General features: G+C 38.8%; 1 protein-coding gene across 2 annotated transcripts; it reads left to right on the top strand.

Moving 5' to 3' along the window:
- Window positions 1-4131: 4131 nt before the first annotated feature.
- On the top strand, window positions 4132-11001 carry LOC144571743 (uncharacterized). 2 transcript variants are annotated; one of them, XM_078321118.1, is made up of 8 exons: window positions 4132-4346; window positions 6146-6506; window positions 7530-7607; window positions 7743-7868; window positions 8228-8329; window positions 8405-8591; window positions 8681-8980; window positions 9457-11001. In XM_078321118.1, exons 2-8 carry the CDS (start codon window positions 6202-6204, stop codon window positions 10783-10785), a joined length of 2427 nt encoding a protein of 808 aa, XP_078177244.1. In that variant the 5' UTR covers window positions 4132-4346; window positions 6146-6201; the 3' UTR covers window positions 10786-11001. The 2 variants fall into 2 exon arrangements, with proteins under 2 accessions (XP_078177244.1, XP_078177250.1); XM_078321124.1 differs by lacking the exon at window positions 4132-4346 and having other exon boundaries at window positions 6202-6506; window positions 7761-7868.
- The last annotated feature ends 1292 nt before the right edge of the window (window positions 11002-12293 follow it).

Raw genomic sequence — 12293 nt, 5'->3', positions numbered from 1 at the left:
TTGATAAAATGTGCTGGCATTTCATAAGAGATCTCCTACTCCGCTATGGGTTGCCTCAAAAATTTGCGGATTGGATAATGGAGTGTATTACTTATGTAGAATACACTATATTATTCAATGGTCATGGAGATGGAACCATTAAACCAAGGCGAGGGTTAAGGCAAGGATGTGCCCTTTCATCTTTTGTCTTCATACTCTGCATGAATGTCTTATCAATTATGTTTGACAACCAATTGAGAAGCAAGAATCTAATGGGACTGAAGTTAGCACCAAAGGCACCAGTTCTCACCAATTTGATGTACGCCGATGACCTTCTGGTATTTGGCAGAGCGAATGTCAATGAGGTTGACTGTGTGAAAAGGGTCATGACTATGTTCTGTCAGATATCAGGACATGAGATATCTCAGCAGAAGTAAAAAAGATGTGGCTGAGTAGGGCTACACCAGCTGATCAGGTAGAAGTGGTATTGGGGATGTTTGGAGTTGTGCTGGCTGATGAATCTAAAACATACCTCGACCGTCCCATTAATGTCTCAACCCCATCATGTTTTGATCGGATTCTGGATAGGGTGGATAGTAGGCTGAGCTCCTGGAAGGGGCATCTGCTCTCAACTGCGGGAAGGATTGTCTTGATAAAATCGATCATGGAATCTACTTTGGTATACTATATGTCAACTACCCTAACTCATTAACATGTTCTGGAAAAAATAAAGTCCAGATGTCATCATTTCTTCTGGGGCAAAGAGCAGAAACATTACCTAGCATATTTGAGGTGGGAGGAGATCACCAAACCAAAAGCCCTAGGAGGAGCAGGGCTAAGGGACTTAGAGGCTCTAAACAAGAGCTTTATGGTTAAGAACTTGTAGAAAATTGCAATAGGTAATGGAGAAATCTGGGTGGGGTTGATGCAGGCGAAATATTATCCGAATGAAACTCTTTGGCAAACAAATTGGGTCACGAGATGCACAAGGGGTTGGAAGGGAATAACAGAGGCAAGGGATTTTCTGGAACAGAATGTGACATGGTTTATAGGCGATGGAAAAACATATAGGGTATTCTGTTCTAGACCAAGGAACAAGGAGCAGAGAGAGATGAAAGTCTCTCAGCTGATGGAATACCCTGCATGTTGCATGGAAGGAATTAAGACCAAGGAACAAGGAGTAGAGAGATATGAAAGTCTCTCAGCTGATGAGGGAGGAAGATGGAATGTGGGATGTTGATGCACTTGCGGAGGTGGTTAGATATCTAAACATGATGGCAATTATATAAGAGGTGCCATATAAACCGGGGGCGAGGCAACTAGAAGATAGATTAATTTTCACAGGGGCACAAAATGGGAACTTCTCCATAAAAAACACATATCGAGCAATCACTGAACAAGGACAAGTACAACATGCAAACTTGGAAGAACAAAAATTTTGGTTGTCTATTTGGAACCTAAAAGGTGTTGCTCCAAAGGTACGTGTTTTTATTTGGAAAGCTATAAGGGGGGCACTGCCGGTGGCGGGGGAAATAGGTAGAAGAATGCCGGGTATTGACAAGGGGTGTAAGATATGTGGGGCGCATGAAGAATCAATTGTGCACATGCTCTTTCATTGCACAATAGCGTGCATAGTCAGGTTCATGTCGCCCCTTACAATGAGAACGGATGGTATCATGGATGAACTCAAACAGATCTTGATAAACCTGCTAGGGGACCTAGATTAAAGGCAACGGTCCCTATTTGCTTATCTCATGTGGGAAATTTGGAAGGGTAGATGTGCAGCACTATATGGTGGAAAAAAAGCAAACGGCGGTGTCAGTTCTTATAGCAGTAGTGATGGGGGCCAAATTGATACAACAACAGAAATGAGTATACCGGGAATTAGATCCTGGTATGGAGACAGTTGGGGAATCAGGCCAACATAGTGCGCACCATGAATGCCGGGTTGACAGATCTTTCTCACTACTGGGTCATGGAGGTGTAGGGTACTGGCTGGGGAATGAAGAGAGACTGGTGTAGTATGGGCTAAAACACTTTGAAGCCTTCTCAGCCTTTTAAATGGAGGCCATGGCAATGCTGTTAGCAGTTCAAGGGGTAAGGGATAGGAAAATCACATCTTGCATTTTCTATACAGATTCTGAAGATCTATGTCGGATCCTTAACTCTGACGGAATACCTCAAACGGTGGACTGGCGCGCACACTGGGAAATTGAGACGCTGGCACTCTTAAGGGAACATAATAGGGGTTTTACTTATGCTCAAATCAATAGGGAGGAAAACTGTAGGGCTCATAACTTAGCGAATCTGGCCAAAACTGATAGAACTAGTTATCAGGGATACACATTTCCTTCTTTCATGAACATGTAATGCAGGGAACTTTGTAATACTTTGTTTGTTATGAAATAGAAGCCTATGGGCATATTTGCAGTCAAAAAAAGAAAGAAAAAAAAAGAAAGGCTATACGAAGAAACTCTCAGACTACATGTTTAACCAAAATAGGTGCATAGAAGATTGTTTACTTGTTTGTAAATATGTTTTTGAATTTCAAAGCTGTTTGTAGATACACTAAGTATTAATTATAGAGGAATTAAGTATTTAAGTGTCAATTTTTTCCTAACTTCATTCCGTATTATTTTCGAATTATATCTGAATTATTTTCGAATCATGAATTTTTGATCTCGTCGAACCTTTCTCGAATAATTGAGTTGTCACTATGACGATAAATATGGTGGTTGGTACGAGAACGACAACGAATGTATTCACAGATTGTGTTCACAACATATCGCCAAGAACTTGATGAAAAATGTACACAATAAAAAAATTGTGAACTATTTAAAATATTTGTGAATAAGAAGAAGCCATAGAAGTTTGAGGAGTTATTTGAACTATAACGAAAGAAAAGTCTGGATGGAGCTGCATACTTAAATAATATCGATAAATACCAAGATTGTAATCATAATGAGATTCCTAAACCATAGAAGATGTATCAATACATGAACAACTGAGATTTAGCATCATCATATTCATGGCGTTTGACTCCGTGTACAAACGTTATTTATAGGCGTCAATATCATTTTGAAAACAAATAAAATAAACTTATGATACCCACATTTGATCTCAGTACAAACGTTATTTTTTTGCCCGTTCCCAATATTACTATTTGATTCAGTTCCCTCGTTAGGACCTCTGAATGGTGATTATTCTGATCCGGTTGATTAAATCGATTCGGTCTGATTCAGTGTCCCCTCTGCTATACATATATCTAATTGGTGTTGCCTTTGAAAAGTGAAAGATGATTCGTGCACAGGAAGGGTTCGATCTGGTGTTGTCTAACGTGACAAACTATGCACAGAGAAAACAATCACTATGCTCCTATCATTACAATCAAACAACGATAATCAAATTTGTATCCACAAGATGCATATAATCCTGTGTGTTTTTAGTTGGTTTATAGCTGAATGTTTTCAAAAACATTCGTTATCTCATTTTATGTCTCAACTTTGTATTCTGGTAGTACATGATGTATATATTATGATATAACTTTTCTGATGTACTATTCTGATATGCTTAATGAAATATATGCCTACGGGCGATTTGACAAAAAAAAATTGCACTCAAAATTTTCATAGGTTTAAATTAGTTTTTCTTTAATGCTAAATATAAAAAAAAAAAACAATTGGTAGAAAAGATGGTTAATTTATGTTGTAAACATGCATACACCATAGCCGATCATAAAGTTGACTAATTCATTTAGCATGAAATGCTTGTAATTGTTTTATTCCGGAAACAAAATTTCAATTTCAATTTGACAGAATATATTGTCGGTAGACTGATAAGCAATTAGATTATGCGCTTAAGTTCTTAACTCTCAATTAGATACATGCTCGGTTTTAATTCCTCTGTTGTCGAGGGCACGCATGTAAATAGAGAGGAATCCCAATTTATGACTCGTCACGTTTTGCGTGAATACCCTTCGCTAAATAACAATAGGGATATACTTGCCATTTTCTAAGGGCATAGTGGTAAATTCGATCCCCCGAACGAGGGTACACGCGTAAAATTGGTGCACACCGTTTGCAAATTAATTTAGAGATTTACCGAAATACCCAAAAATCGAAATTAATAGATTAGACCTTGCTGCTTTTGTCTCTTGGCCCCCTCCTCCTCCATGCACTTTCGCTTGTTTACCCTAATTCCCGAAAATTCCCAATCTTTCCCTCATTTTTCAACAATTCCCGAAAAGATCCCAAACCCTTTTTCTCTCCATTTTTCTCAGGGGCCTAATCCACAAATTGTCGGCGATCTCATCGTCTCTCTTTTTCTTGGCCGCCGCCACCGCCGCAGCCGCCTCTGCGCTGCTTAAGGTCCGGTGATCTATCTATTTCTTTTCTTTGCTCTGTACATGGAATATGTTCTTAGTGTTGCAAGTGTAATTTTATGAGAAGATCGATTTCGTTTTGATGCCCGGACGCTGTCAAGTCCATGGCGAGCCTTGAGGAGGCGATCTCTTTCTGATTGAAAGTGTCTTTTGAGTTTTTTTTTTTTGGTATATAGAGCCTTGCATCGCTTTAATCATGATAAGTCGATCTTATTCAGGATTTAAGTTGGCTGTGCTTGTATAAGCTCATTTTTTGTCTAATCTACCCTTCTCTCTCGCTCAGTAAATGGAGTGGGGACTATAGCTGCTGTAGGGGGTGGGGGTAAGAAAGGGCTCTTTGGCATTTCTTCGAAAAAGATCTGAGAGGTGCATTGGAATTCCTAAGATTTCTCCGGGGTACCTATGTACCTTGCATGCGCGTCAATTTCCAAAATTTTCTTTTTCTCAGGGTTTATAATTAGTTTTGCATAGTAATACTCGTAATTTCATTCTGAATAATTTAGTGTTGGTCCTTTTGGACTTTAGAGGGTCTTCTCCTTTTTAAGTTTCTACACTATATTTAGAAAAAGGTTTGGGTTCTTCCCCTGTAAAATCTGGAAATACAATTTATAATCCTGGAAAAACCCTCAACTCATGATTTATATCACAAAAGCACCCCTCTGGAAACTTGTCTTATGCTTGTTTCAGTAAAGATCAAAATACAGGGCTACAGAGCATATATTATATTCTTCCTCCCTTTTTGCAATAATTTTCTATTTTTTGTTATGCTCCCTGAAAGTTTTCCTTCTTCCTTTTTGAACCAATCTCATAAGCAAATTTAATTTTACTTTTAATTACTATCAACTAGTTTTCCTTTTTCAAATTGTGTATGTTTGCAGCAAGCAATTCCACCTTGGTTGAATATTTATTTTCTTATATCCTTTTGCTTTCTTGCTACTAACATCTATGGATTTAGTTATAATTTTAGCTGACATGTTTTTCATGACAAAGTGAATGTACCTTAATGTACATTTAGGAGGAATATATTTACTACAACTTTTGGTGCCCCATCATGCCCACAATTCCTTTTTTTCATTAATAATACAAAATCTAAATTCCAAACAGGAAATGAGAACCTTTGATCTTGTTTTGTACAAAGTCCAAAGGTGAAAAATCAACAATGCAAATGAATCAGAATAGACTGTTAGAGCCTGCTCCACACACAGCTGAATTCTGTCCTTTATTTAGCGTTCTTATTTAATCAGAAACTATACTGTTGCCTATTGGACTCCTGAGATATCATCCCTCTCGACAACACATTTTTTTTCCTTATTTAAAAAATAAATTTGATGCTGATATAAGCTGACTGAAAATTATTATTGATAGGACTTCTATCTGAAAAGGCATTGTTTATTGAATTTACATAATTGTGCATGAGTTTTTTAGTTTTTGACAAAAAAATGCTTTTTAGTAGACAGTTTATCAGTCTACCCTCATTAACTTTTTTTTGTACGTAAGGATTATGCTACTGACATTCCTGTGCCTATGTTGTAGTTAGACTGAAGAAAAACTTGTACACACATCATCGTTTCAAATCTGTCACTGCTCATAGTATACTAGTTTAGACTTGTAAACCTTTTATTGGTTCAGTGAAATATGTCACCAGTCATTGTTGATAGTATGGGACCATTATAATTGCTTTCGTTCCATTCTAAATATGGATACCAGACACGACTGGTACGACTCATGTTAACAGTCATTTAATTATTAATGTCTAAGCTAATTCGTAAACTCTCTTCATTACAGGAAATTCGGCCTTAAGAAAAGCTACCAAGGAGATAGGAGGTAAAGCAAAAGAAAAGATGACAGTAGTGGCGATATGCCAGCATGGTGGAGAGTTTGTGACAAACCCTGATGGGACCCTCTCCTACTCCGGAGGGGATGCACATGCCATCGAGGTGTCGAGGGAGATGTCGGTGGATGACCTTCACTCAGAGATCAATAACATTTTCGGGATTGACTCCACTGACCTTCCTCTCAAGTACTTCCTCCCCAACAACCGCCGTACTCTGATATCCATCTCCTGTGATCGGGATCTCCAACGGATGGTTGATTTCACTGCCAATGCAGCTAGTGCTGAGGTCTTTATCCTTAACAAGCCTGACAGGTAACTTTAATGGTCATTTCATGCATTATTCACTCTCAAGTAGAGTTATATTTGCTTAATTGAGATTGAAAAGAGTTGCTTTGTTAGTTCAAAGAAAAAAAAAAAAAAAGTTAAATGTGTTTAATTTGGGTTAGGTGCTCAATACCAGCTTCAGCGTGACTAACTGGCTTATTAAACCAGGAAATTTTGAGTTGGGGTTTTATGGCAGACTTTAGCAATGACTGTTGTTTAATTGAGCTAAATTTGGGAATTCCATTTGACACGAGCTATGCTTCATTGTATACAGATATGACTATCAGTTGGATACAATATGGATGTAGCCATACCACATTTTCAAATCCAAAGATATAATATGTTTATACAATATTTTATTTGGATATAAAAATATGAAAAATAGAAGTTCTAGTTTTCAATAAATAAGAATATAAACATTAAATAAAACATAATTTTTTTGTTAATATCGAATTTATAAGGAAGGTAGAATTTCCCAAGGACAGAATAAAGAATTTTAGAAGTTTTAAGGGGCACAATGAATTATAGAAGTTTGAGGGGCAAAACAAAACACTTTGGTACTAGTGTCTGAATTTTAGGAAAGCTGTGAATCAAAAGAATTTCATGAAAATGAGAGAATTTCCTTTGCTGCTCTGTTCAAAAGGGAGAGCGAACTTTTTGAATCCGGTTTTGCATAGGATGGTTTAGTCCCACAATCTTTTAAAATAAACACAGGAGGTTTCTCACTCCTACAAAAAGCCACCTCCGCCTAGAGAATCACTCTGCATCGAAGGGATTCCTGTGTGCCTCTTTATGTATCAAAGTCATAATCCATCAGTCAAATGAATTAAATAATAGGATAAGCCACCTGGCACATCTGGTATGTATCGTGCAGGAAACCGCAGACATATTTGAATCCGATAACATATGTTATGGTTGCCTCGGAGGCATATCTGGGTAACATCACAAGTCATTACTAAGGAATTCTTTTTTCTTTTAGTAACTGTTTGAAATTATATATTTGTTGTGCAGAGCTAAGAGCACAGTAGCTCATTCCGGAACATCAATTGCGGCTACCAAGAGGAAGAAAGTGTCTGCTCCTGGTCTTCGGTACGCTTAACTTGCTCCTTTTTTTTCCATTTTTGTTTTTTCTTGAACATTAGGGGCATTTGTTTTCAATGGAGTTTATTATATTTTCCACTTTAAGTTCATTTTGTAAAAATTGTTTCAATTTATTAAATAAAGGGCTAATAAAAATACGAGGTTGGGGGAAGCACAGCCCAATAACGCCATCCAAAGTGCAATGGACATGAATGCAAATAACGCGAGACAGAAGAAGCCTTCTAGTTCAGACAATCTTGATGCGAACAGGTATATGTTTGCTAGATGATTCAGTAATCTATGTAAACTGGATATCCAAATTGTTTTAGTCATGTCCAGTAGCTCATAGATTTTGCATCCAGTACCTCATTGATTAAATTTAATTTGTAATTATTTTTGCATCCTTTTTTCTTGAACAATTGAGGTAAAAATCAAAATTCGGTTAATTGAGGTTGAATTGTTCAGCTAAGGTTAAAATTAGTACGAGTTGCAGGATCGGGGGTTAACCATGGCATAAAATAAGCCAATCTGTAGCTCAAGTAATTTTTGCTGGGTAGCTTTGAATATTGTCCCTGTACGTGTTATTCTTTTAATTTTATTTTGAGGTGCAAGTTGTTGACCTTATACAGGGCACTGAGTATCGATTTTGGACATGACATGATTAGCCCGGCTGGTGGGTCCTCTCTTATTCCTGACATGCAGCAGCAGAAGTTCTCTTCTGCCGCCGAGAGGTAAAAGAATATACATGTTACATAGATGACAACTGCAATAAGGCGGCCTTTTATGATGATGGGTTGTTTTGATAGGATGATGGCAGGAATATTTGATGATGGGTCGATGACGCCTTTGATGGTGACGGATGCAACTCCAGAGCATATGGAAGCACTACCTGGGGCAACAGGGCTCTTTGATGATGCCATCACTGGTGTTGGCCAGGAGTTTGACAACGTTAAAGACTTCCGAGACCAGCTCTGCAAGTATGCCATTGGCAAGGTAAATAATCATTTCTCTCCTAATTATTGCTAGAGCATATTTAGGAATTAACTAACTGAATCAGCACTGATTTGAAAATACATCACCAGGGCTTTGTGTACCGTTTTGTTAAGAATGAGACAACACGGGCAACAGTGCGGTGTGTGCACCAAGGGTGCCCATGGCGGCTTCATGCATCTGAGTCATCGCGCAGCAAAAAGTTTGTGATAAAGAAGATGAACGATGTGCACACCTGTGGAGGCGGGCTTGGTGAGGGCCAGCGTCGGGCCACTCGTCAGTGGCTTACCGGCATCATCAAGGACAAGCTCAATGAGAACCCCCTTGTCAAGCCCAAGGATATTGCCAGGGACATCTATGAGGATTATGGTCTCGCTCTCACCTACTCTCAGGTACTTTGTGATGCAATAGTCTTGTACCTTAGTATTAGCATGTAGAAAGTCTCAAATTTTTCTTGTGTGACTGATGAGCTGACTGTACAGGTACTAATACTATCTCATATTGAAGTGCAGAAAGATTCTGGTGTGATTGAATTTTTGTGGTTATCAATAATATTGGTACTTTATAAGACCTAATTAACATTTTGTACTTCAGTAATCCTTGCAGTTGATGGGTGCTATTAGACCAAGCTGTTTAGTAAAGATTGAGATAGACATTGGCTGGTTAAACAAATGTGCAGTTCAATCTACAGAATGCTAAATTAATTTTATTTTATTACCAAACTAAACCAAACTTACTGTTTGGATTGATAAATGATAATTGAAAATGCACCTGCCAAATGCGTGCACACATATAGGAAAGACATATATGAAATATTCATAATTACATTAAATTTGTGGATTCTAATGGGAATATGTTGTATATATAGGTGTGGCGGGGCCGGGAGGTAGCTCAGAGGGAGCTATATCATGCCATCAAGGAAACATACAGCCAGCTCCCCTGGTTCTGCGAGCGCATCTTGGAAACCAACCCAGGAAGTGTTGCAATCCTATCCCCTCTTGTGGACTCCAAGTTTCGCCGTTTCTTTGTCTCCTTCCATGCCTCTCTTCATGGCTTTGAGCATGGTTGCCGCCCCCTCATATTCCTTGACAAGATCCCTCTTAAGACCACCAACGAGTTCCGCCTCCTTGCTGCTGCTGGTGTTGATGGTGACGACGCCACCTTTCCTGTGGCCTTCGCCATTGTTGAGCAGGAGAATTATGACAGCTGGGTCTGGTTTTTGTTGCAATTGAAGTATGCAGTTACAACTTCCCGGACGTTGACTTTTGTCTCTGATCGTCAGAAGGGGCTTGACCTGGCCGTCCCACAGGTATTTGGGGACAGTCACCATGCGTATTGCTTGCATCATTTAATGGAGGAGTTCAAGGCTGATCTCAACAAAGGCCCATGGACCCCACAGGTCAGGGACTCCATCTTGGATGATTTTACTCGTGCTGCCCAGGCTATTAGTATTGAGGATTTTAATGCTTCAATAGATAGTATAAGGAACGTATCAGCTGAGGCAGCTGACTGGGTCATGGCTAGCAAGCCCGAGAATTGGTCTGATGCTATATTTCGTGGGGCCCGATTTGACCATTTCTCCTCAAATATAGTTGATGGGTTCAACAACTGGATACCTGCGAAAAAGGAGGGTTCAATTGTGCAGCTGGTTGATGCAATTAGGGGCAAGTTGACTGAGGTCATGGAGGTCAGGAGAGAGAACTCTAAATTGTGGGAGGATGGTACATTAACTCCTTTCATGGAGGCAAAGCTTCAGAAAGAGGCTGCCCGATCAAAAAAGTTAAATGTTTTGTGTTCATCGGACACAGTTTTTGAGGTGAGGGGAAACACTATATTTGTGGTGAATATTGGGACATGGGAGTGCACGTGCAGGAGGTGGCAGCTCTCCGGTTTGCCATGCACTCATGCTGTGGCAGTTTTCAACAGGGTCGGGCGACCAGTTTATGAGTTCTGTTCCCGGTACTTTAGGGTTGAGTGTTACAGGTTGACATATGCTGAGTCAGTCAAAACCATACCTGATATGGAGCAGATTGATTTCACTGCTGGGAGTGCGTCGTACCCACCCCCTGCTCGCCGGCCCGCCGGCCGGCCTAGGAGGAAGCGTTTCAATCCAAATAAGATCCCAACTGTTGTCAGACTCTGTAGCAGGTGCAAAATGCAGGGGCATAACAAGGCTACTTGTGAGGCGATTCTTTGAGGGGTGGGTTGTATGTTACTCGGGTTTTCATTTGGGTGAGGTGAGGTGAGGCTAGTTGTTAGTGGTTTAGGCCTTTAGGGTCCTACTCTTTTTTTTTTTTTGTAAACATCAGTGAACTATTCTTAGGTAGTAGCAGATGGGGGACTAGATTTAATTTGCTGGTGTAATAGTTAATCTAATGTAAATTAAATTAAGGTTTGTAGAAGCTATTTATAATTTCGAGTTATATTATGATGTGTGTTGTTTGCAAAAGATAAGTATCTGCCAATAAAGTGCTAAAAGTATCTCGAATAAAATTCTTGAAATAGAAAAATGCATCAAAATTTCTGCCTCGTGCCCAAGTCCACTATCTTCGTAAGCAAAAGATATTTATACTTTAATTATGCTATGAATTGTTTTGTCAAAAAAAATTATACTATGAATTGCTCTGATTTTTTCATTAATCGAAAACAATAAAAAAAAAATATCGCAAAAGAGGAGTGTTTTGCTAAATTTTGCTATCTAATTAAAATGGGATTATTTCCCGTCCCACTAATTCAAAATTTAATCCTGTCCATCTAAATTAACCAAGCAGTAGAAAAAAAAAAATATATGGGATGGTAAAAACCCATCCCGTCCGGTCTAAAAAGAATAAATAAATAAATACTCGGGAAGGTGTAGAGTGTCTCATCCCGCCCCAGCGAAAATCAATCCTCGCATCCGCTTCGCTCTCTTTTTATTTTCCCTTTCTTTCCCTTTCTGTCTCTCGTTGTTTCTGATTCACGGACAAAAGATCCGTTCGGAAGCTTCAATTGAAGGTGTTTGGATTACTTTGGTGGTGTCTCTATATGACAAGATAATAAAACATTTACAAGCCAAATGCAACACTCTATTAGAAAATGTTTGGAGCGCTCAAGTGTTGTATTCATATGGCAAGATAATATGATATTTACAATTCAAATACAATACTCCAATTGAATATGTTTCAAGCACTCTAGTAGTGTCTCCAGATAACAAAATAATATGTCATTTACAACCCTAATACAACACTCCAATTAAAGTTGTTTGGAGCACTCTAGCTATGTCCCAATATGGCAAGATAATAGGGCATATACAAACCAAATACAACACTCCATTTGAAGGTGTTTGGTGCACCCTAGTAGTGTCTCAATATGGCAAGATAACATGACATTTGCAACCCTAATACAACACTCCAATTGAAAATTTTTGGAGCAATCTAGTAATGTCTCTAGATGACAAGATAATTGGATATTTACAACCCTAATACAGTACTCCAATTGAAGGTGTTTAGAGCACTAGTATTATCTCCGGATGGCAAGATAATAGGGCATTTACAACCCAAATACAACACTCAAATTGAAGGTGTTTGGAGCACCCTAGCAGTGTCGCTCTATGGCAAGATAATAGGGTATTGATGACCTAAATACAGTACTCCAATTGAAGGTGTTTGGAGCACTCTAGTAGTATCTCTAGATGACAAGATAATAGAGCATTTACAACCGTAATAC

This window comes from Carex rostrata, chromosome 2, assembly GCF_964058835.1.
Source record: "Carex rostrata chromosome 2, lpCarRost1.2, whole genome shotgun sequence".
NCBI lineage: Eukaryota > Viridiplantae > Streptophyta > Magnoliopsida > Poales > Cyperaceae > Carex > Carex rostrata.
The sequence above is the reverse complement of the archived record's forward strand: the minus strand, read 5'-3'. Positions and strand labels throughout refer to the sequence as shown.

Bases quoted from the DNA above. Each gene is read 5' to 3' on its own strand.
- LOC144571743 (XM_078321118.1), top strand. From the start codon at position 6,202: ATGACAGTAGTGGCGATATGCCAGCATGGTGGAGAGTTTGTGACAAAC. The intron at 6,507-7,529 runs GTAACTTTAATG...TTTGTTGTGCAG, and splicing joins ATCCTTAACAAGCCTGACAG to AGCTAAGAGCACAGTAGCTC. The intron at 7,869-8,227 runs GTATATGTTTGC...GACCTTATACAG, and splicing joins GACAATCTTGATGCGAACAG to GGCACTGAGTATCGATTTTG.